Source organism: Paramisgurnus dabryanus, chromosome 5 (assembly GCF_030506205.2).
Source record: "Paramisgurnus dabryanus chromosome 5, PD_genome_1.1, whole genome shotgun sequence".
NCBI classification, from domain to species: domain Eukaryota; kingdom Metazoa; phylum Chordata; class Actinopteri; order Cypriniformes; family Cobitidae; genus Paramisgurnus; species Paramisgurnus dabryanus.
In genome coordinates this window covers 37,912,262-37,936,467 of record NC_133341.1, presented here as the reverse complement: position 1 = coordinate 37,936,467, position 24,206 = coordinate 37,912,262, and the positions used below count along the sequence as shown (strand labels likewise).

Below are 24,206 nucleotides of genomic sequence, written 5' to 3'. Positions count from 1 at the left end.
ATCTGTATTTATATCAGTACTGAGAAAACACAGCGTGGGAAGGTTACTGTAATGAGACTCACATACAGAACATACTGTACACTTAAAACACACAACAGACTTTACAAGGATTTTCTCAGAAGCATTTATAAAAAAAGAAATAACGTAACGTGTCCCTTTGACACATCTACACAAGAAATGATCAGATTATTGTCATTCGTAGCACATCTCACAACAATGGATACAAATATAAACAGAGAGAATCTAATATTAACATCATTTTATGAATCCGGTGAAAATCTTACCGAACATTCAGATAAACAAATTCATGTACCATCAGTGCTCATAGATTTAAACTAATTAAACTAGTTTAGTTAACTAACTCATTTAAGTATTTAGACTTCATTTACTGTAAACTCCAACAACAGTACAAACCCTCTGTCAATCCCATGAACTCTTTCTGTGTCTGATATGAGCTGAGATTCTCAAGACAAACACACAGATATCTGTCTCTATTCTCTCTGGTTTCTGTTCATAGTGATATTGAGTGAATTCAGTGACAGCTCATTGTCCTGTGTATGTATCTGATAATGTCTCTCAGAGACACGTGACACCTAAAAACTGACTATCACTGTGGGTATAGTTAGTTAACATCATCCAGGCCGCTCTTTCTCTTAGCTTAAGATTGCTTAGCTTCCTTTTTCCTTAGGAAAAGTGTCTCTCAGCAGCTTTGGGAAAAGTAGGACACTTTTAGTAGTAAGATCAAATGTTTTGTGAATGCGACTTCTGGACTTCATCAGACTCATTTATGTGTTATGCATTGAATGAAGATGACATGGGTGAATTATCTTTAATAAGTAGCTCTTATGGTCTGTGGATAAACATGCTAATAAATAACTATTCCTTGAAAACATCTAAAGGTTATTGTTATAAATCTGTGATATTGTGCCTCACTCAATAGCTTTCTTTAAAGGTGGTGTTTGTAAATTTTAGTGGCATCTAGTGGTGAGGTTGCAAATTGCCACTAACCTCAATTTCGAAACGCATAGAGAAGCTACGGAAGCCGTTACAGGACAAACACGTCATCATCTGAGACAATGTAGGGACAAAATATAGATCATTTTGTCCGTTTAGGGCTACTGACGAAACATGACGGTGACTTCCATGGAAGGAGACCTGCGGCGTATGGAGATAAAATGTTCACTATGTAAGGTCTTTATACATCTCTGATAATATAGTTATATTGCATTTCTGTCAAGAGATCCTCCTAAAAGTTACACACTGCAACTTGCTTTAAAGGTGTCAAAGAATGCATCTGTTAAATTGTCGTCTGATATCTACACTGAAGGTTTGTGGCTTTATTAAGTGCAAAAATGATCCAGAGTCAGTTTTACAACCCTAGGATTTGTCTTTAGAATGAAATGGTCTATTGTTACCTTATTTGAAAGGGCCATGAATAATAATGTTGAGCTCTGCCCTGATTGGCTGTTTCTTCTTCAGTAGCTCTGTGTGTGTGTGAAAATCTGATACAGACTCAAACATAAGATCTGTTTTGAGGAATAATCAATTGTTTAGAGATTGCTAATGGATGTTTCTGAGTGGTAAATTTGTGTTTTTCAGTATGGACCTGCAAAACGTAACCGGAACGTCAATAGTAGAACTTCAGACTAAACGCTACCATATAGCATGAACTAGCAGATAGTGATAACTAACAGATAGAGGAAATGCACGTGACGTCACCTTCAGCAAAAATGACTGCTGTTATGCACGGTAATGACTGTACAGTGTGAAATCAGCGAAAACACGGAGAAAATGCATCTAAATGGGAAAAAGCTGTTGTGTGATACATATTTAACAAGAATTTTGAGCTATCGTTTTACAGACTGCCAAGAAACACCAAAAGGAGAAGTAAATTGATCGTCAATGCCACAGGTGGGTTGACAAGTTGCTAGGGCCACTATCTAGTACAACTAAATTGAACATTTCCTAATAATTGTCAGTTATACTGAACTTTTCACAGCGACCGCTAGAACAGCCAGCCATTTTCTTCAATGTTTTGCCATTTCAAGGAGAAGTAAATCAGTAGCAGTAGCCATATGTCAGGTATGTACATTTTGGGATGAAAAAAATCCTATAAAAATACACCAATGAATACTCTTATTCCGTGTAATTTAAAGTTTTGTCAGTGAGCCTTCATTTAAAAAAAAAAAAACATCCTTTATGATGAGCCTTGTGTTCTACAAAGGTGGGATTTTTTCGACACTATTGTATTGACTTCACTTTTTATTGTTTGACCTAACTAGTTTTATTCCACCTGTACCTGTTTAGCTCCATCATCACACTTGTTCTGTTCATCCTTGGTTAGTTATTGTCTACAGTATGTGTGTATGCCATGTTTGTTATGTTGATCATCAGTAAACCGCTATGTTATTTGTATCCTTGACTCCTCGTCTTCGTTAAGTGGATACGTGACACTATGAGCTCAAGCCCAACAAGTAAAATTAAGTAGTAAAATTAGTTATTTTTCATATCATGATTGTAATGACAAAAGTTTTGAAAAGAACTGTACTTTCCAGAGTTCATAGATGCAATAATGGATTCACTGAACTTGACCCCTAATGATCACAAATCAGTGTAAAGATGATGTCACATAAGGGAAGTGATGTCATCGGTGGTTGTGTTTGGTTAAAAGTTTTTAAAGCTGAAGTGGGTTTAGTCATGAAATACTGTTGAGAACAATAAAACAATTTAAGACAAACAAAAGTGTTAACAAGCAAGATTTTTAATTTGGAAATATGTTTAACAGAATTCATGTGAACACAAAAGTGTTCTGTGATAGAAAAGCAATTAAAATATCTTGTAATTATGCATATTTCTATTGTTTTGTAATACTAAATTGAAGCATTTTTTTCAATCCAAGTCCAAATTGAATCCAAGCTGATTTTTCCAGCACACCGAACATCAGCGAGAGAACCGACTGAAGCCGAGCAGAACTTCAGCTGAGAGATCAACGGTTCTCAGAACAGGACATTCCCAGAACATCACTGCAAAAACCAATAAATAAACTCGTAATGGACATTAATGTCATGAATGAATTTAAAGTCAGAGGAGAAATATGACCTCAGATGATGAAGATACATTCAAAAGAAAACGCTCTGCACAACCCATACGGCAAAAAAGACATTTCTCTGGGAAAAATATATGTTTTAAATATATGCTAAATACATTTTGTAGAAAGTAAAGCTTAATTATATATATATTTGAATTTGAACATATAGTTTTAACCTTCATATATATAAACATATATTTCATCATGGATTTCAGGGGCAAACAAATATACTTCTAATTTTACAACCCATATAGCAAAAAATATATTTTAGATATAGTTTATATAAAATACTAAATTTTATAAAGTACAATTTTAACCTTTTCAAACATGTTATGTTTACTAGTTTGTAACATAAACAAAGTTTTTCTTTCAATGCGACACGAATATAAATGCTTTAAAATATATACGATAATCGACAACAGGCCATTTAATTATTCAGAAAATAATGCACACCAAAGTGATAATGCAGCACGATGCACGATACACCGCGGCTGTGCAATATTTTCGAATAATTCAATTATTCCTCTTATACCACAGACATTGCTCTGGTGGTTATTTTATGACATTTGGCAGGTCAGGTGTGAATTTATCAAAAAATAATGCATACCTTTCTCAACCAATCAGAATAAAGCATTGAACAGTCCCGTGGTATAACTAATTTTTAAAATATACAAAAATGGCCAAAAAATATATTTGTGAAAATAGATTTTTATAAACATATGTTCAGTAAATATATTTTTCTCCATTTTTTTCTATATTTCAAAATATGTTTTTATGGGTTTTTTTGCCCTATGGGAACACAGACATACAGATGTTAATATAAAAATAACAATATAAAACATAATTATACAGACATAATTATATAAACATAGCACAGATATTGCACAAATGCTCAAGTGGCATTTTACACACATCTGCCGTTAAACGATAGTTCACTCAAAAATAAAACCAAAGCGACTTGAGAAGACTTGATAGATGTAGTGATATGACTCATTTTATGATCATTTTTGAGGGAACTCATAATTTAACAACATTATCAAACACAAACACAGAAAATCAAAATCATCAAGAGATGAATAAATTCACATGAATGTCCTGTATAGTTTGAAAAGAAGCTACATCAGATGTAAATCAGTAAAAACTATGAGGTTCATTATGAATATTAAGTAAGAGCCGAGTAAAATAGAAATGAATATTTATACATTTATACAATTTCATTTTGTCTGTGCGATTTTACAAATTTCTCAAGTTGATGAATAAAAGATTAAAGTGATATAACTCACAGTTAAAGATAAGGGAGGGGGTTTATGTCTGTAAAACTAACACTGATGTTGCCACTGTTGAACCCAAATGAAACACTCAGAGGTAGCCATTTCCCAAAACGTCCCAAACAATTGAGACAGCATCTACAGTAAGAACTACTGCAGACCATGGCAAATGTTTAGATTCATTTCTGGATATTGTTTGGTCTTTGTGAATGTCTGTGAATCAGACCGTGAAAGGTTCCTTGGAGTCGAGTTTGAGCGTCACGGAGACCAGCCGCCGTTTGTCTTTCTCTTCTTTTGCCTCCACGACAGAGACGCAGGCAGAGGAATGTGATGAATTTCCTGTTAGTTCCTAAGAGGTTGTGCTTTGTTTTTCCTGTGGTCCGTATCCAAGGTCCTTTTTCTTCTTGGAGTCTGATGATTTCCTGTAGCCGGTGACTGTGAGGTAAAGGAACATTTCGGGACTGATTCATGCTCTCGTTTTAACCCCTTCGTCGTCGGGCGTTATGCCATGCTGCTGGTGGGTGTGCTTTGAGTGCTGCCGATGCTTGCGTTAGCGCTGCTGTTTTCGGACGGGGACGTGCGGGTGGAGACCGGCTGACGTTTGCTCAGACCGCACGGGCATCCGGACAGAGAAAAAACTGCACGACACAAAGAGAGGACCGATAAACACCCCATAAACAAACGCTGTGACAATAAGATGAGATTTATCTGAGGTTTACCTGACAGCTCGGCTGCCGTGGATCTCATGTCCAGAGCTCCAGCGGGCCCTAAAACAAAAAGTCACACGTCAGCCCCTCACTATAACACCGTACGTACAGTTCATAAACCACCATCACAACAACGCTCAACACAAATCAAAGAGACCCTTGAAGATGATGATGATGATGAAGATCTGTCTGCAGCGGTGGAGTTACTGTACTTAACTGTTTCATCATATTTCTAGAGGAAACTTGTTAGATGTGCTTTCTTCAAATCTTCCTACAGGAGAAGAGAGAAGCTGTTATCAGGCCGAGCGTTCACATCTCTCATCCAGTGCCTTTAACTCACCTGTGCGGATTTTAATGAACCACAGAGCGCCGGTCAGAAGAACTCCGATCAGAAAGCCTCCGAACGCCACTCCCAGAACGGCCGAGAGTCCGAACTCAAAACACGTATCTACGGGGAACACAAACACGTGATGACATCATCAATCATGCCAAACAGAGAACGGTTCATGGTACGGGACAATGAAATTAAACTTTTTTATCAGATCATCTGTGAATAGAATATCACATAAACATCAGTTTGTTACACATTTTGAGCACATTTTTAATGTACAATGTGTAACTTTTAAGAGGTTTTAGTTGACAGAAATGCAATCTAATCTACATAACTATATTATCAGTGGTGTATAAAGACCTTACATAATGAACTGTATTGTTTTGATTACCTTAGAATCAGACGTTTTTATCTACATACAATGTGGGTCCCCTTACATGTGCCATTAACAGATAAAGTGCTCTATAGTGTGCATTTTGTCATTGCATTGTCCTGTGACAGCTACCGTAGCTTCTCTATGTGTTTCAAACTGAGCTGTGGACTGAGTCGTTGGTTGCAAATCACAATCTCACCACTACATGCTGCTAAAATCTACACAGGCGACTTCAATGCATATTTTTCCAGTAACACCTTACAGTAAGGTTGTATTTGAAGAGATAACTCCATTTTTAACATTTTTGTCAAAACATGTTCATTATTATGTTATCATGTTATTATTTTGTTTTATGGTGCTACTTAGCTGTATTTTTTTAAGTTATGAAGGTTTAAATCAAAACAAACCAACTGCATTTGAATTGCAACAAAACTCTTAATTAGTTAACATTAGTTTATTCATTAGCAAACATGAACTATCAATTGTACACAGCATTTATTCATCATAGTTCATGTTCATTTCTGCCTTAACTAATAGCATTTTAAAATGAAAAGTTGTAACTGTTAACATTAGTTAATGCACAGTGAATTATTTGCATGAACAAAGATTAATAAATGCTTAAAAACTATATTGCTCATTGTTAGTTCATGAAAGCTGATGCATTTACAAATGTTAACAAATACAACTGTTCTGTAAAGTGTTATACATTTTTCTTAAAAGAAATTATAAAAACATTGCTTTAGTTTTATGATCATAAAATACTAAAGCGCTCCAAATATTAAGCCTTTAACTCCCATAAGAAAGAAAGAAAACCGACAAATGAGATCTCTTCAATATTGCTGTTATTTCTCCTTGACATCAATACCTTAGTTTTCATCAGCATGATTTTATGCACATTTTAAAGTATTGCATAAGAAAAGAATGATGTAAATTGGCAAATTTCGAATAAAAATCTCTTAATTTGCAAAAAGTTGCGGTCGCTTGAGGTGTTTTTTTGACTTATGCATTAAAGAGTAATAAGAGATGGAAACACATTTGCCGAATAAATTCTGACATAGTGAACATTAAACCCATGTGACTGATCGTCTGGCTGTATCATCTGTCATTGTCTTTATCATGTATGAGGCTTGATGTCATCGTAATGCCCTTGCTTTTAGTGCCTGCATCACAAATGCTGCATTCCTTCTTCTGTCCACAGCATTTAGTTTAGCGATTACAAAGCTACACTGATAGTAAATTTATAACTAAATGCAGTCCTGTCTTTAGCCTGCCCTGTTTTATTTACTGTTGGTTACAAGGTTACCAATACCGCCGTCATCCGCTCTTAATGGAACTAGATGGAAACGCACAAAATTTACATTTGTCTGTTTCTCTTTTTTTGCAAATTTTGAAAAGATTTGCTTCACGTTTGGATGGAAACCCAGCTAGTGAGGTTTAAAGTAGAGCAGATGTAAACGTCCTGAAGTCTTCTGGTATTTCACCTGAGATAAAGACCCAGAAATCTAATGTCTCTACCAGTTTCAGTTGAGATCTCAATAATGTCACAAATTGATTTATCAAGTCATACATATTATTGAAGATGAACTCACATCCAGATAAGTTGAACTATACAAACTCTAAGCAGTTTTTGGAGAAACATCTGATACTAAAGTGATCCTAAAACACATCTGAGCGCTCCATCAGATCTCCAGAAGTATTAAACAGCAACCCTTTTTCTCTGGGCTTCATCAAGGTCTACATTAAAGAGTTTACAGAGACATGACATGTCACTGATGTGTTAAAGGACGAGCAAAAGATCGTTTATGAAAACACTTCAGCGCTTACAATCACAAGATTGTGTGAAGCCTCAGTTTTCTTTCATCTCTCTTTTATTTGTTTTCCTCCCAAAGTCAGCAGAAGAGCTTGGACCAAACAGCGATGAGCTTTATTTGTGTATGTGAGCTGAGCAAACACGACAGGGAAACGGCTGACAGGTGGTCAGGATGGATGAACTTCAGGATCCCCAAAACAGGAAGATCAGACCGAGTCCTTACATCCTGACTGAAAACATCTGCTTCAGTGCCATGATCTCTGGATATCAGAAGTGATGTGAAAGAGCTGCAAACATCACAAACACTCTTACAAGTGCTCTGACCGTCCCCGTGTCAAATGTTGCACGTACTGTTAAAGACGTCTCCTCCATTGTTTGGTCTCAAATGGACGGCGAGGAAGGAAAAAGCGACGTGCAGACCAGATCTCAAAAACATGACCCTGCGTCAGTATCCCCGTGCTTCTGTTATGTGTTTCGTCCAGACCAGAATATAAAAGTATTTCTCTCTTGACTCATCTGCCCGGGGATCCTCTTCCTCTTTGAAGAACAACATCTTCCCTTCTTTGTGTGAAGATGACAATAGCGACCCGTGTACATACCAGACCTCGGACACAATAAATCCCCCGCTGGCTCATTATTTCTGATTGAGGCCACAAGGTCAGCGAGCAGGCCTTCCTAAAAACAGCCCTCCGTCCTCGTTCCTCCATTCCTCACCTCAAATACACGACGACTGATTTTTGCTGAGACTAAATGGGAGTCGTCTGAATTCTTCCTTCTGAAAGAATTAATGCTGAACTTTGTACTGAATGAAACGATTGATTTCCTCTCTGTTTCCAAATTAAAACTCAAGGTTATCAAACACAATGTTGAGCAGAACGATGTCACTGGACATTAAATCTTTAGATGAGCCAACAAACCTGAACATTAGCCCTAAAAACCTCCATGATTCAACTCAGAACTACAGGTGTATGATAGACTGGCTTGACCTTTAACCGCTTACTATAAAAAACAAAGTGAGTCATGACACAAGGTGTAATGGTGGTGCCACAATTTTACAGTAAAGTTTCGTAAATATTAGGGCGATTATTGCAACTCGCAATTTCTGTTTGACCCTTGGCCTGTTGTTGAGACACAGACAAAATAGTCATTAAAAATGTCAAATGTAAAAAGTTTTATTTGTATGTTTTTCTGAGAGGCGTATCGTCCTAAATGCTTAAATAATACAAAAGATGCGTCTCCATCCACTTGCGTTAGAGATTTTGGTTTTGTTTTTTTAAACATGCAGGATTAGGAAAATAAAGTGCAGGAGTTGCTTGATGTTAAATTAATATTAAGAGGATAAAGACATGAAAACGATCTTCCTCGTGCTGACTGACAGATCTGAAGCATGCACACAGGCGCGTGAGCCTGATATATGCACACACAGACAGAAATACAGTTTTAAAAATATCTGTTTTAAGAAGAATTCATGCAGATATTATCTATTATGTCTTAAGTAAATCTTTGATGAACTGTTGGGTAAAAATATCTGATCTTAAAGCGGTCTGTCTCAATGTCAATCAAACAATAAAAGAAAGAAAAAAGCTCAACATATATTGATATTGGCTTTGACTTTCTGATTTTAAAGGTATAAATGCAGTGATTTTTCTTTTCAACTTTAAAAAAAGATTTTTCTCAAAATTGACTTTGCTGACTCTGTCAACTTCAAACACTTGTAGCTCTGTCATTTTTTGTCCGATTGCAACAAATCATACATCATTGTTACGGTTTTAACTCTTTCACCGCCATTGACGAGATATCTCGTCAATTAAGAGAAAACGCTTCCCCGCCAATGAGGAGATTTTCCGTCTTTCCGCAATAGCGCTATTATCCATCCGCAACTTATACAACCCGGAAGTAGCACCTCACGTGAAAGAGAAAGAACTCCGTGTATGTTTTAAAGATCGCTCTGCATCTGATCTCTATCAAAAGTCCTTCGAAAAAATTGAATTATCTCAGCTTTTTGCCTAAAATTGGGTGTTTTTGAAGAAACCTACCCATGTTTGAGAGGGGATTACAAGAGAACTAATAAAGGTAGGATGAATGTCAAATCAAATTAACTCATTTTTTAAATTGGCTCATTCCGACTCAATTTGCCATCACGGGTCACATTTTTATAATTTTAAACAGAGCAAATGAACAATTAAAATGATGAAAACTTGTGATGCAACTTGTGGTTGCAATGCTCAACGCTAAAAAAAACAATAATGCTGTAATTGTAATATTTCTCGTTTATTTTCAAATTTCATTTTAAAGGCATTTGAAAGCATTTCATTTTTAAAAACTAAAAACAGAGAGCTGCACATTATATCTTTATGAGTCTCTCATTAGTAGTATTACGTGTTAAACCGAGTTATGAGTTAAATCTGATTGATGAAATGATCTGGTTATGTCCTGAAGAAGACAGAAAGTCATGAGTATGAAGGAGAGTATTTTTCCTCAATAAATCCTTCAACTATAATCGACCAAGAGTCGATAATGTTGATGCAGATATTCACCTTTACATCCACCATCAGGACTTCAAACTCTTCATACATTAAATGTGTAAACCTTTCAATACAGACCTACCATGAGCTTCAAAGCTTCATATACTCAAATATATCTCTGTCATTTTTAAATGTGCAGTATTTCTTTCTGTAATCTGATTCATCAGAGTGATTTATTTTAGAGAAAGTGAGCAGGACAGATAGTTATGAAGCTCTTACTTGTGTTGGGTATGAATGACGTGATGACCTGTAGGTTCCTCTTCACCTGAGTTTCATTCAGACAAAACTGTAAACAGAAACAAGAAGAACAGATGAGTTTGTGTGTCAATAAAATCAGGTGGTAAAGATCTCTCACAACTCTAGAAACCTTTACCTGGTCATAACAAACTCTGGCGGTGCACTCGATGTCCCACGAGCTTGATGGCAGATCCTGAAGATCTTCTAAAGAGAAACTGAGTCTCTTGGGACAGTCTTTACCATGACACGTCTCCTCTTTATAGGGCATGTTCCTCACCACGGATACAGATCGCGCCCAACATCTGCTGACTCTGATGGTGAAGGATATAGGTCCTAACATCTGATTTAATATCTGAATCTAGAAGAAAATAACAAAAGCAGGTCACAAAGTGAAACCTAAAGTACATTAAAAAATCACAGTGAACCTCATCCCTCTTTAGACAAACACTGTAATGATGGACCCTTTAACCCTTAAACTGGCACTGAATGTACTTTTCATATTTTCAAACATTTTAGCAGTAATAATAATGAAGTGACAGTAATTTATTAATTTGTGACAAGAGTAGGCAGCCAACTGCTGACACCTAGTGGCTGTTGTTGGTAAAACCACTAAAGTGTGACCGAAAGCTCAATTTTTTAGAAATTTGGATCACATCTACTTTAGTCTTAATTTTTTGCATTTCTGTTGTGAACCATTTTTATCATTTTATTTATAAAATATATACTTTATTGCTTTATTTTTATTTATTGAAATAAATGTAAGCTTCTACAACTATTTTTATATGTAATATTTTCACCCCCAGACACTTCCGTGAAAAACATTTAAGTGTCTTCTTTAAAACAAGACCAAGATTAGGCTTCTAGACCTAGAAGTTTTACCCCAGTTAAAGATTTAGTGGTTTAGATGTTAGCCAATCACCTACAACACTGACCTTTAATGTGCAGTAGGACTTTTGATTAAGATCATAAGTATTAGTTTCCATGTCACAGTAAACTGATATAATACTGAAGATTATCATCATCTGCTGTACCTCAGCGTAGAGTCTCTTGTCACTTTGAACTTTACTGCTGGAATCCAAAGGAGATCTGTAGTCTGGAGACGAGAACAACTGCATCTCCATATGAACTATTGAAGAAGTGGGTGATGAGGTGGGGACAGACACTTCTGCTGGTGTCACAACTAAAGAGAAAGAGATTAGGAGAGTTTAGACAAACACAAGTGATTAGATTTAATCCATCACCTCTTATCCTAAATGTGACTTTTACCAAAATGCAAAAATGCTTAACCACAGCTCACCACAGTAACATTATTCACAGTCAGAGTAAAATCATTCAGATAATGTGAGTTAAGTGTGTCACGTGTTGGGTGATGTCCAGACTGATGGATCAGAAGAAAGATCCAGAAGTCATCACCTGGTGTGCTCTTGTTGCTGGTGATCCGCAGCTTAACCGCAGAGGTGTTGAGACGAATCTCAGTGTAACTGCTGACAGATGTGGTGTTAAAATGAGAAAAGACCTTCTGCATGAGACCTTCCACATCATCTGAAAGCTCATTACGCGAAGGCAACTTGAGTCCTTGGAAAATCACTGGATTGTTGGTCTGGAGGAAAGATCAGAGACAGATCTAAATCTGAACAAATCTCAAATTGTTAGGTTAGGTCTGGTTTTTATATTCGTGTTATTCTCACCAGGTATTGAAATGAATAATCTGATGGAATTTCCCATGTGGTGTTTGGTGGACCTCTCAGGACAACTTTAGATACTGACAACAATTTCAAGGAAACATGGCTGAAATAAAACACAGACATTTATTCGGTTATCATGTGATATTGATGGTTGCATTTGTATATGGACGTACAGTATGAAAGTATAATGCATGCAAACAGAGTAATGACATTTAACACTGTATGCAGAGTTGCGAGTGTCTAGTTCATTTTCAATAGGAGACGTGCAGAAATTGGCAAAACTTAGGCAGTTACAGAAGTGGAGCAGAGTCGCACACCTTGCACGTGCACCCAAAATCCTGCCCCTTCCGCAGACACGGCTCTTTACGACAGGTGCAATTGAAAAAAAACTTGAACTAAATGTTGCACAAAACAATTTCACTACATGAGAAAAGCTGTAGCCGCATACCATGTGAAACGCCCATAAGAACGATATATGCAGTAGCACTGTTTCAATGTCTAGTGTTCCTTACACGCTATTTATGATTTATAAAGATGATTATGTTGCTAAGCTAGTGTATGAAAGCATCAAGGGCATGTAGGCCAAAGTATAGTCCATTTTTAACTGTTATGGAATAAAATGCATTTACACTCAACATCGCAAGTGCATTCTGGGATTTTTTATCATAGAGACTACATGCAATGCTGGTTTTGTTCAATATGCTCTTAATGGGAGTGCATCTGTTAGGAATTAAGATAATGTCTAAGTGAGCAGTTAACTAAGTTCTAAGACTTAACCAATAAAAAAAATAAACAAAAACAAGCTTTTTCTTAGCATTGCATTAAAGCTCAATTCTAACACAGTCTCACTCCATGGCGTCAATATTTGACGACACTTGACCATGCATTAATATGTTGACGCGGAGGGTATACCTTTCGCGTCATTTTTTGATGAACTGGGGACTTCAATACTATTACGTCCGTTGCATTCTCTTTCCTATTTTCTTACCATTTTCGTGTCGGTTTAGGGTTAGATTACGCAAAATTAAACAGTGTACGCGAAATTAAACAGTTGTCACCTGGCGTTGGGGTTAGAGTTAGGTACGCGAAATTAAACAGTTGTCACCTGGCGTTGGGGTTAGAGTTAGGTTTGGGTAGGGATGTCATTATGTAAATCTAACCCTAAACCGACGCGAAAATGGTAAGAAAATAGGAAAGAGAATGCAACGGACTTAATAGTATTGAAGTCCCCAGTTCGTCAAAAAATGACGCGAAAGGTATACCCTCCGCGTCAACATATTGACACATGGTCAAGTGTCGTCAAATATTGACGCCATGGGGTGAGACTGGGTTGTCAATTCATACCGAACACAAGAAAAAGAGCTAAATATGAATCATAAATCCCATCGCGTATGTGGTGAACATTTTACATGATGACATGGTTATATTTACCGTATCGTGACGTTGTCTGGAATATTGATAACATGCAGATCTTCTGCAGATTGTTTGTTGTAACAGGATTTCAGATGGCTGGTTGGCATGACGGCGTTCAGATCAATTAAGGGTTTATGTGTTGGTACTTCCGGCTGCAGGTCACAAATGGAGGGCAGTCCTGTTCCTGTTCCCGTTTTAAAGAAGATAACAGAATGATGCCATAGGCTATTTAGTTTAGTATCGGCTTTTAACAATTAAACATATTTGACAATAATAACATGAAATAACATTTATTTCTATAACTTTTTTGGATATCTTTTGAGTTTATTATGAATTATAAAATCGTTTTGGTCATAGTTTGTAACCTCTTTTTATACAATAAATTATTTAAAGTTTCAAAAAGTTGCATTTTTTAGGAGTGCGTTACAGTATATCCTTGGACTGTTACCCGGGTTGTTGTGCGGTTATGATTTGTTGCTTCTTCAACATTGTAAATAAAAATCCATACTGGCACTTATCAATGATCATAATACAGCAGATGAGACAAAAAGTGCTCTTGTTGATCAGTTGGTAGAGGATTTAACTCAACTCTTTCTACTAAACTTCACATGTAATGTTTTAATATATAAACTGTCAGTGACATCTGGACATATGACAAATGAAATGTGATCTAACCTTTAATCCCTGTAAAAGTAATGATTTGGGGATTTTGTGCTGTGGTGTAGGACGTGACTCCTCCAAATGAATTATTTGCCCATTTCAGAAGTTCAGAATCCTCTCTTGTATACGGGGCATTTCGTGTCTCCAAAGGTTTCCCATCATTTTTTGGTTTGAAAAATGTGATTGAAGTTCCATTTGTTACCTGTGAAGCAGATGAATGAGACCAGAGAATATTACACAAACTCATGAATACTGTACACATCTAAATACATGTGGGTTTCACTTTATTCTCTAAATCTGCAGTCTTAAATATAAACAATCATTCTCATACTTGTTCATTTAAATGCAACACATTATATAAAAAGCATTCAAGACTTTATTTTCTGATGGAAATACATGATTGTGTTTCACCCCCTTACTCTGTTATTTTTTCCTTTTAATAATAAAATAGCAAATATGCAATACAGTTTTCATTTGTCAATATTTCTAGACAGCACATACTATATATTGTATCTCAACCCAGAAATCATCACATTTTCCTGTCATCACATTTTGTCATTTAGCAGACGCTTTTGTCCAAAGCGGATAATCACATTGTCACATTATCACATTCTTCTGGCATTGTCCCATTATAACATTATTACTCATCATCGCATTATACCTCCACCATCGCATTATCCCGTAGTTGTCATCGCATTATCCCACCGTTGTCGCTTTATCCCATTGTCATCGTCACATTAAATTGTCGTCATCCCATTATCCTGACATCTTCACCTCATTATCCCATCGTCCCATTATCCTGTTGCCATTGTCACATTATCCCGTCGTCGTCACATTTATCTCGTCATCACATTTATCCCGTCGTCTCATTAACCCGTTATCGGCATTGCATTATCCCATTCTCACCATCACATTATTCCATCTTCATTATTGCATTATCCCATCATCGCATTACCCCCTCACCCAAGTCATCAGTGCATTATCATGTCGTCTTTATTGCATTATCATGTCGTAATCATCACAATATCCTACCATTGTCATCGCATTATCCCGTCGTCGCAATATCCTGTTGCCGTTGTCACATTATCCCGTCATCGTTACATTTATTGTGTCGTCACATTATCCTGTTCTCACCATCGCATTATATCGTCATCATCACACAATTCTATCATCATCATCATCGCAATATCCCAATGTCATCATCGCATTACCCCCTCATCATCATATTATTCCATCATCGTCAACTAATTCTCCTGTGGTCTTTATTGCATTATTATGTCGTCATCATTGCATTGTCATGTTGTCTTTATTGCATTATGATGTTGTCGTCATCATTGCATTATCATGTCGTCATCATCTTACATTCATGTCGTCATCATTGCATTTTTATGTCGTCATCATTGCATTATCATGTGGTCTTTATTGCATTATGATGTCGTCATCATTATCATGTCGTCATCATTGCATTAGCATGTCGTGATCATCGCATTATCCTGCTGTCATCATCGCATTTTTCCGTTGTCATCGCATTTACCCTATCGTCGCATTGTCCTGTTGCCGTCGTCACCGCATTATCACGTCATCAGCATCACATTATCTCGTCATCATTGCATAATTCTATCATCATCATCGCAATATGACATTGTCATCATCACCGTATTATACTGTCCCGTCATTGCATTATCCCATCGTCATCATCGCACTATCATGCAATCTTCATTGCTTTATTCCATCAACATCAAATTTATCCGTCTCAACATAATCCCGTCATAACATTATGCCGTCATAACACCTGATTCTGGCTCAAATGGGGTGGAGCAGCACTTTCACCTCCTTAGAGGAAATAAATGTTTGTTCCTTTTCTGTTTAGACTTTAATTCCAATGTGCATTGTTCTTACAGAAATCTAATAAAGGTTAACAACGTTCAACAGGGGAGAAAGAACTTAGCAAAACAAATCTTTACAAATACGCTGTGTGTTTGTGTCAAACTGAGCTTATTTCAAATGAATTAAAGTATTCACTAGTTAAGTATGTCTGTAAAGATCACAAACTAAACAAACAGAGGTTAACAGACTCTCAGAAGAGAGCTGAAATTGTGCAGCTGGAGCGGTTTTTATTGTCCGACATCTGCCAACAGCTCCCACATGAGAAACTTACTGAGTTTCACTGTTAAATATAAAGATCTGAGTGGCGTCATTCTGCTGGCAGCTACTGAAGAACACAGATGTGAAGACTAAACTCAACTCTCATGGTGTTTGGATCAAATACTTACATAGATTTGGACGTCTGAATTGTTTGAGATGAGGATTGTGATGCTCTGTTTAGAGGTGGAAGTGAGAATCAGCACAGACCGATTCAATGCACTTATATTCAGGGTGAACATGGACATATCCTGTAGAAAAGACTAAAAGACAAATACAGAATTAACATTAATGTTATTATTACACATATATAAAACAAATACATTATAGAAGTACTGTATGTTACACATGATAGACATTAATGTACCAAACCGAAAACAGAGTTTAGCTTAAACCTTCCAAATGTATAACAAACTGTACTTCAGGGGCCCTTAACAACTGAAAGACAAGAATCATTGATCATTACCATCATAAAACTGTCATCAGTCAAACTACAGCAACAGAGAGAAAAGGGATTTGTGTGTTTGTAACTTCAGTTTGTCCCTGTGTTTTAGTAAATCACACACACACAATGAGATCCAATCGTCTGATATTCCCACGGGCACTTTTCCTCTGATTAGGAAACAAAGAAATCCAGCACATAAACATTTGCACCGGTTTGGCAGAGCCGCGGTTGTTGTAAAGACGCGCAGACGCACTGAAGCTTGAAATATAAGCTGATCTCATGCACCCTCATGATTTCGGCTTTACCGCGGTAAACACGCGGCATATAGCTTACATCCGAACTGAAAATACAGATTGAGCATATTGACTCTGCATACTTTAGATTAGTAGTGAGTCAAGTAGTAGATAGTAGTAGTTAGTTACATAACACAGTGGTTCCCAAACTTTTTCAGCGTGTGGCCCCCCTTGTGTACGGTGCATTCCTTCGCGGCCCCCCAAAGAAAATTTGTGACAAAAAACTGTTCTAAAACTCAACATTTAAATTAAAAAAAAACATTAAATTATACAAAAAGTAGTGCTTTTGGTTAGTAGCCTTTTTTTTTAGGTTTAATTACACAGAATTCATGATAAATTATGTATTTCATAAAATGTCATAAAACTGGGGCCCCCCTGGCACCATCTCGCGGCCCCCAGTTTGAAAACCACTGACATAACATATAACAGTAAAAGTTATATCTTCACCTGGTGGTCACTGAAACATGAGTGTAATGCTATGTCACAAGCTTTGGATTTCTTCTTTTAAGCACATAAACTATACAGATTAAACATCTGTGGAAACATTTGTGCCTTAAAAATCACAGGATGAGGTCACTTTATTTGTAAGGTTTATTTAGAAATTGTACTGCTCAATTTATAAGAAAACTTTATCCGATGTGTATTGTCGCCAGCAGTTCATGCATGTGCATGCATCTCCATCATGGACAGAAAACTTCATGAAATGAAGACTATTTTATAAATGCCTTTACTGCCTTTCAAGGCCATGGACATTATAATCACGTCGCTGTCTATGTGGTCTCAGAAAGCTCTTCATTTCAAGGATCTCAAGGATTAAATCAAAAATATCTCCATTTATCATAAGAAGATGAAGAAAGGTCTTAAAGGTGTTGAACGACATGAGGTTGAGGAATTCATGACAAAATTCCCAACAAACCCAACCCAAGAGAGATCAGTAAATTTAAGGTGAGGGGTGTATGTCTAACTGCATCAGAGCATGTTATCATTTACCAAACTTCTTACTCTGTCTACAGTAAAAACTTCACCCCTATGTCATCCATGATGTTGATGTTAAAAATTAAGTTAGAAATTAAGTTTTTGAGGAAAACATTTCAGGATTTTTCTCCATATAGTGGACTTTACTGGACCTCAACAGTTTACAGTTTCAGTGCAGCTTCAAGGGACTCAAAGAGCCCGGCCCAGTACCTCCCCTTCCCCTACAATTTTGCCCTAACCCTTGCACTTGTAGGGGTAGGGCGTCCAATTACTTTAGGGAGCAAGACGGAGTGCTATTTTCCCTCTTAGAATCAACCCTCAAAATGTAGTCAGGACTGATGCAAACGAAGTGGGAGATGAAATTACCCAGGATACCTTGCGAGCCCAGCGAGCTAGTCAAATTTTTTGACCAAGATGGTGGATGCCGCTGGAAAAGAACAACTATATTTTCCCAAATAAGCATGTTTAAATTCTGGAAATTGTTGAAATGTTAGTTTGAACATGAGTTTTGTGAAGTTTTGAACACTAATGTTAGAAAATATTTCACGAAGCCAACTGACGACGTCTCCCGACTGCTTCTAAAGAGTCCGTCCATTTTATATACATCTGATCTGGGAAGTATTCAGGATGTGTGTTCCGGCGTTCACATGAACACGTATAACCGGGGCTTATCGAGAGTTCAATCATATTAATAATAATAATTACGCTTCACGTGACGCAGGTGCACACGTTCGCTACGCTAGTTTACATATAGTGGTGTCCCATTACATAAGGAAAGATTTGAACCCGGACTTCCCTTGTTGAGGGGACTTTACTGTTGAGGGCACTCAAAACCAAGTGCAAGTTTTAAGGGGGTAGAAATGGGACGGGGCCTAAATGATCCCAACCGATGGTCTTATCTAGCCAAACCATCGTCATTGTCACCAAAAAAAATGTAAATACTTTTTAACCACAACTTCTCATCTTGCACTAGCAGTGTGATTCCCCAGCGCAACCTTATGGATTATGTAATCACATGGAAAGGTCAAGTATTACATATGTGAAACGCACACTTGCACACCATTTTAAACAATAAACTGACACAAAGACATTGATTAGTTTCATTACACATAAAACAATGTCTGAACGCTCCTCTTTCTCTACATTTATAAACACTGGAGCAGTAGTTTTACAAACATCATGGGTGACCTTTCCACGTGATTACGTAAGGTCACACTGGCGCATCACAATGGTTTCACTAGATAAGACCCTTATGACTCGTCTGGAATCATTTAGAGCCCTTTGACGCTGCACTGAAACTGTAAACTCTCCACTATATGGAGAAAAATCCTGCACTGTTTATCTAAAAAAAAAAATCTTCTCGACTGAACAAAGAAAAAGACATAAACATGTTGGATGGCATGGGGGTAAGTAAATTATCAGATTTTTTTTAATGAAAGTGGTTTATTGCTTTAATATATCCAAGTTTTTTCCACATTTGTCAGTGTTGTGTCTACATGGGTTGAGAGCAGCTAACGTTTGTCATTTGTGAGAAAATGCTTCCATCTGGACTCCATCAGAGGTCCGAGCCAAACCCCTAAAACCTCTCGTACCGACTCCAGCTCACAGTGACACATCCTAATCTCATTTACACACAATATCAACATTCCCCTTCTCAAGAACATACAGACCAGATCACAAATGCTTGCATAAAACATTATGAAAACTGATCCCTGGAGTATTAAATGTAATCTTTAATGTCGAAATTTAAACAATCCAGACATTTTACTCATCTATTTGAACGGATGATTAATAATGATTGTAATGACCTCACTACATTATCAAACCTAAATTATCTCCACTGCTGGATTGGCGACAACCAACATTAAACTGAGAGGTTTAAAATAATATTTATACATATATTTCATGGAAACTTCAACATTTTATGATAAGACAAAAGCACATCTCACGTTTACCATTCAGTCAACTCTTTTATAGTGACTTATTTATACCTTAAGATCATTAAATGCATTCCCTCAAAACTGACAATTGGTATAGCACCATGATCTATAAGCTGATTCTTCCAACACATCATTAATCTTTACAAAAGCACAGTGACCTGCAGCAACGTCTTCATGGCACACACACACATCATAAATCTGATGTTTCACAAGCGCATGTGAAAGACTCCAGTGGAGAACTCATGAGAGACACAGTCAGCTCAATGCAGTGATTCATGTCAAACACTGGATAATAATGAGTTTATTCATGAGTAAACCTTAACCCAGAGTCAAACCCTGCAACACAAACCACAAGAGTCAAGATGACCTACAGTACAGCAGAGAGTCCTGCATTCATCTTAAAGGTGCCAAAGAATGCATTGAAATAATCTGTTCAATTATTATCTGCCCTGCTGAAAAAACCAGCATCAAACCAGCATGGACCAGCATGGGAATCATGCTGGTCTATGCTGGTTTAGCTGGTGGTCCCAGCATACCAGCACCAAAACACAACATATGCTGGTATGACCAGCATGGGATGCTGGTACTAAGGCTGGTTTAGCTGGTGCTAATGCTGGTTTGGTGCTGGTATAGCTGGTGCTAATGCTGGTTTAGCTGGTGCTAATGCTGGTGCTGATGCTGGTTTAGCTGGTGTTCACTAGCCAAAACACAACATATGCTGGTATGCTGGTTTTTTCAGCAGGGTGATATCTACATAGCACGTATAAACTTTTATTAAGTGCAAAAAAAGTTTTACATGTCCATTTATAACCCCAGGATTTGCCTTTAGAATGAAATGATATATTATTACCTTATTTGAAAGGGTCATGAATAATAATGTTGAGCTCTGCTCTGATTGGCTGTTTCTCCTTCAGTAGCTCTGTGTGTGTGTAAACAGATCTTATGTTTGAGTCTGTATCAGATTTTGAGGAATAATCAATTGTTTGGAGATTGTTCATGGACGTTTATGAGTGGTGAGTTTGTTTGTTTTTTTCAGTATGGACCTGCAAAATGTAACTCTAACGTAAATAGTAGAACTTCAGCCTAAACACTAGCATATAGCATTAACTAGCATATAGCATTAACTAGCATATAGCAACTAGCATATAGCATTAACTAGCATATAGCATTAACTAGCATATAGCATTAACTAGCATATAGCACTAACTCAGCAGTCACAACTTTGTTTTTAGCACTGTAACAATATTGTAATTCATTTAATGTTGGGGCGTAGTAGTACCAATTATGAATGTAATTTGGTCAGATCGTGTAAAATTATGTCATGTGTGGTGTCTAAAGATTGTATAATATGTGATTTTGCAATATGTGAGTAAAAATTTACAAAACAAAACCCTTTTACACTCACCCATTAATATAGAAGATATTAAAAGTAGCACTTATTAAAAAGCACAGTAAAGATTGCTGTGTAGTTAAAAGTTAAACATTCAGATTATAATCTTCTGTATGAATGATTTAAGTCTGGCATGAGTGTTTATCAGAGAGCAAAGGCTAACCTTGTATTTGTTTACAGCTTTTATTAAATTGATCAGACGCTACCTACTGTTGTCAGCATGCGCTCAAACATCAGCCCACCGTGGGGTTGCACAAGATTCAAACCCCTGTGATCATAGAGGTACGACATGAGCTCAACACCATGGAGTCCAACCACTGAGCTAATAAAGGCTTTCTTCAGTCGCACACGCGCACACACACAATAACACACTGTTGTGCGTCTGTGGCTGCAACTGTTAACAAGTTGTTAGGCAGGCGTGAAGTGACAGCATGTGGCAAATAAAGGGAAGTCACAGGTGTGTGTATGAGTGCGTGCGAGCGTGTGTGTGTGCGTGTGTGCCTGTGTGTGTGTGCGTGTGTGTGTGTGTGTGTGTGTGTGTGTGTGTGTGTGTGTGTGTGTGTGTGTGTGTGCCTGTGTGTGTGTGTGCGTGTGTGTGTGTGTGTGTGTGTGTGTGTATGCATGTGCGTGTGTACCTGGTAATTATCACGTTGTGGGGACCAATTGTCCCCATAAAGATAGGAATACCAGTGTTTTTGTGACCTTGTGGGAACATTTTGATGTCCCCATGAGGAAACATGCTTATAAATCAAACAGAATAATGTTTATTGAGAATGTGAAGTAGCAGAAAGTTTTGTGTGATGGTTGGGGTTAGGGAATGGGGCAGGTAAGGGGAATAGAATATACAGTTTGTATGGTATAAAATGCATTACGTCTATGGAATGTCCCCACAAAACATGGAAACCAGAATGTGTGTGTGTGTGTGTGTGTGTGTGTGTGTGTGTGCGTGCGTGCGTGCGTGCGTGCGCGCGCGCGTGCGTGCGTGCGTGTGTGTGTGTGTGTGTGTGAGTTTAAAATAATGATATAGGTTCTGTCTTCATCCTGAACTTACAGATGGATTTTCTCTCATAACAAATACTCTGGTCAAAAAAATGTTACATGTACACAGAAATGTTACATTTTTTATAATCTTACTAGAATATGTTACACAGCAATGTCTTGTGTTGCTAAGGCTGTCTGGCTGGTTGCTAGGGCAATGCTATTCCCATGTTCAAGGCTTAGAAAGGTATGGACATTGCCCATGTGACTACACTGATTCAATCTTCGTCGGAGACCGAGTCGCTCTTTTGGGTTTTTGTACACAGAAAGTATTCGCGTTGCTTCACGAGTTGAAGATTGAATCACTGCAGGCCCGTAGACTATTTTAATCATTTATTTTTTGCCTTGCTTAACCTTGAACATGGGAGTAGCATAGAGCAGTGGTTCTCAAACTTTTTCGGCATGTGCCCCCCCACCCTTTTGTATGGTGGACCCCACTTCTGCCCTTCATGCACCCCAAAGAATATTTATGACATAAAACATTATCAAACATAACATTTGAATTAAACAAAACTTATTAAAATATATAATGTGGTGACATTTGTTAGTAGCCATCTGAGGTTTAAGTACACAGAATTCATGATAAATGAATGTATTTTATAATATATCATAAATCTGGGGCCCCCTTGGCACCATCTCAGGGCCCTCCAGTTTGAGAACCACTGGCACTGGCTTCCAGTATGATGGCGTAAAAAGAATGGGTCACGTGACATCAGTACCTCTATTGCTGAATATTGGGGTCTTAGAAAACGCATGGATTTCTTTAAAAATATCTTCATTTGTGTTCCAGTGTTGGGTGTAACTAGTTACTAAGTACTTTTTCTTTAAAAAAGTAAAGGCATTCCTCAGTACTTTAATGACAATTACTTCTGATGTAATTGAAGTAAATGCTATGTATGGACTGTAGATCATTGAAATATAACACAATAGTGGATTTAAAGTCTAATGCTGGATTCACACTAAATGCAGTAGATGTGGCAAAAACGCTATTCGCACGTAGTAGGACCCTTGAACATTGCGAGTTTACTTGCTTCATTCGGGCCGCAAGACCTCCAGACAAGCGTAAACGTGTCTTTACATTGACTTAACATTGAAAACACTCACGCTTGACGCCTCTACCGCGGCTAGTGTGAACACAGCATAAGGTTAAAATGCATGTTTTTATTTGCCCTTCTCACTTTAAATACTTTGATGAGTTAATAGTAATAATGCTAACACACGCTAGTGTAGTTTAAAATTCTCACTATTAACTGGTAGGTTATTAGCATTAATATTACTGAAATGTTGGCTGTTTATTAGCAGATATTAATGCCTGATTAATCCTACCAATACTTAAACTTAATAATGACTTTACAACGTATTAATAAGCAGTTATTAGGAGTATATTTAGGCAAAAGTAGTTAATAAATAGTTAGTTATTAGTGAGAACTGGACCTTATAAAGTGTGACCAGAATAGTTGATGTACTTTTATATGATTAATTCCAGCTGTTTAAAGCCTTTCTTTGTGAAATGTACTAAATAGGATTTAGAAAGTAATTAATAAGTAATTAAATATTTTTAGAGTCATTTGTACATTAATCTAATTACACGATTGAAAATGCCATTTGTAACTAGTAATCAATTACTTCCTTTGTCTGAGTAACTTACCCAACACTGATATGTTCTGAAGTTAAACAAAAGTCTTGCGGTGTGGAACAACATAATTCATGACAAAAGAAAATTAACCCTCAAAATCAAACAGCCCCCCCCCCCCCCTTACTAGGGATGCAATGATACCGATACTGGTATCGGGTATAGGCCTCGATACCACATTTTCTAAAGTACTCGTACTCGTTAAGAGTCCCCCGATACCTGGAATCGATACCACGGTCTGAGAAATGTTGAT

The 24,206-nt window shown here is 37.2% G+C and overlaps 1 protein-coding gene across 2 annotated transcripts in view; it reads right to left on the bottom strand.

The window, feature by feature from the left end:
- Positions 1-2,745: 2,745 nt before the first annotated feature.
- eng (endoglin) overlaps positions 2,746-24,206 on the bottom strand; it is a 37,372-nt gene continuing 15,911 nt past the window's right edge. The window contains exons 4-15 of one of the 2 annotated variants that reach the window (XR_010543649.2): positions 16,371-16,502; positions 14,113-14,299; positions 13,456-13,621; positions 12,028-12,127; positions 11,753-11,939; positions 11,371-11,519; positions 10,476-10,697; positions 10,322-10,388; positions 5,404-5,511; positions 5,281-5,334; positions 5,076-5,123; positions 4,903-4,994 (exon numbers count right to left, since the gene is read on the bottom strand). Coding sequence is in view for 1 of the 2 variants with exons in the window: in XM_065284018.2 (XP_065140090.1) it covers positions 4,858-4,994; positions 5,076-5,123; positions 5,404-5,511; positions 10,322-10,388; positions 10,476-10,697; positions 11,371-11,519; positions 11,753-11,939; positions 12,028-12,127; positions 13,456-13,621; positions 14,113-14,299; positions 16,371-16,502 (1,503 nt within the window). In the remaining variant the exon portion in view is untranslated. Of the gene's footprint in view, positions 4,995-5,075; positions 5,124-5,280; positions 5,335-5,403; positions 5,512-10,321; positions 10,389-10,475; positions 10,698-11,370; positions 11,520-11,752; positions 11,940-12,027; positions 12,128-13,455; positions 13,622-14,112; positions 14,300-16,370; positions 16,503-24,206 lie in introns of both variants that reach the window. The other variant, XM_065284018.2, reaches the window with a different exon arrangement.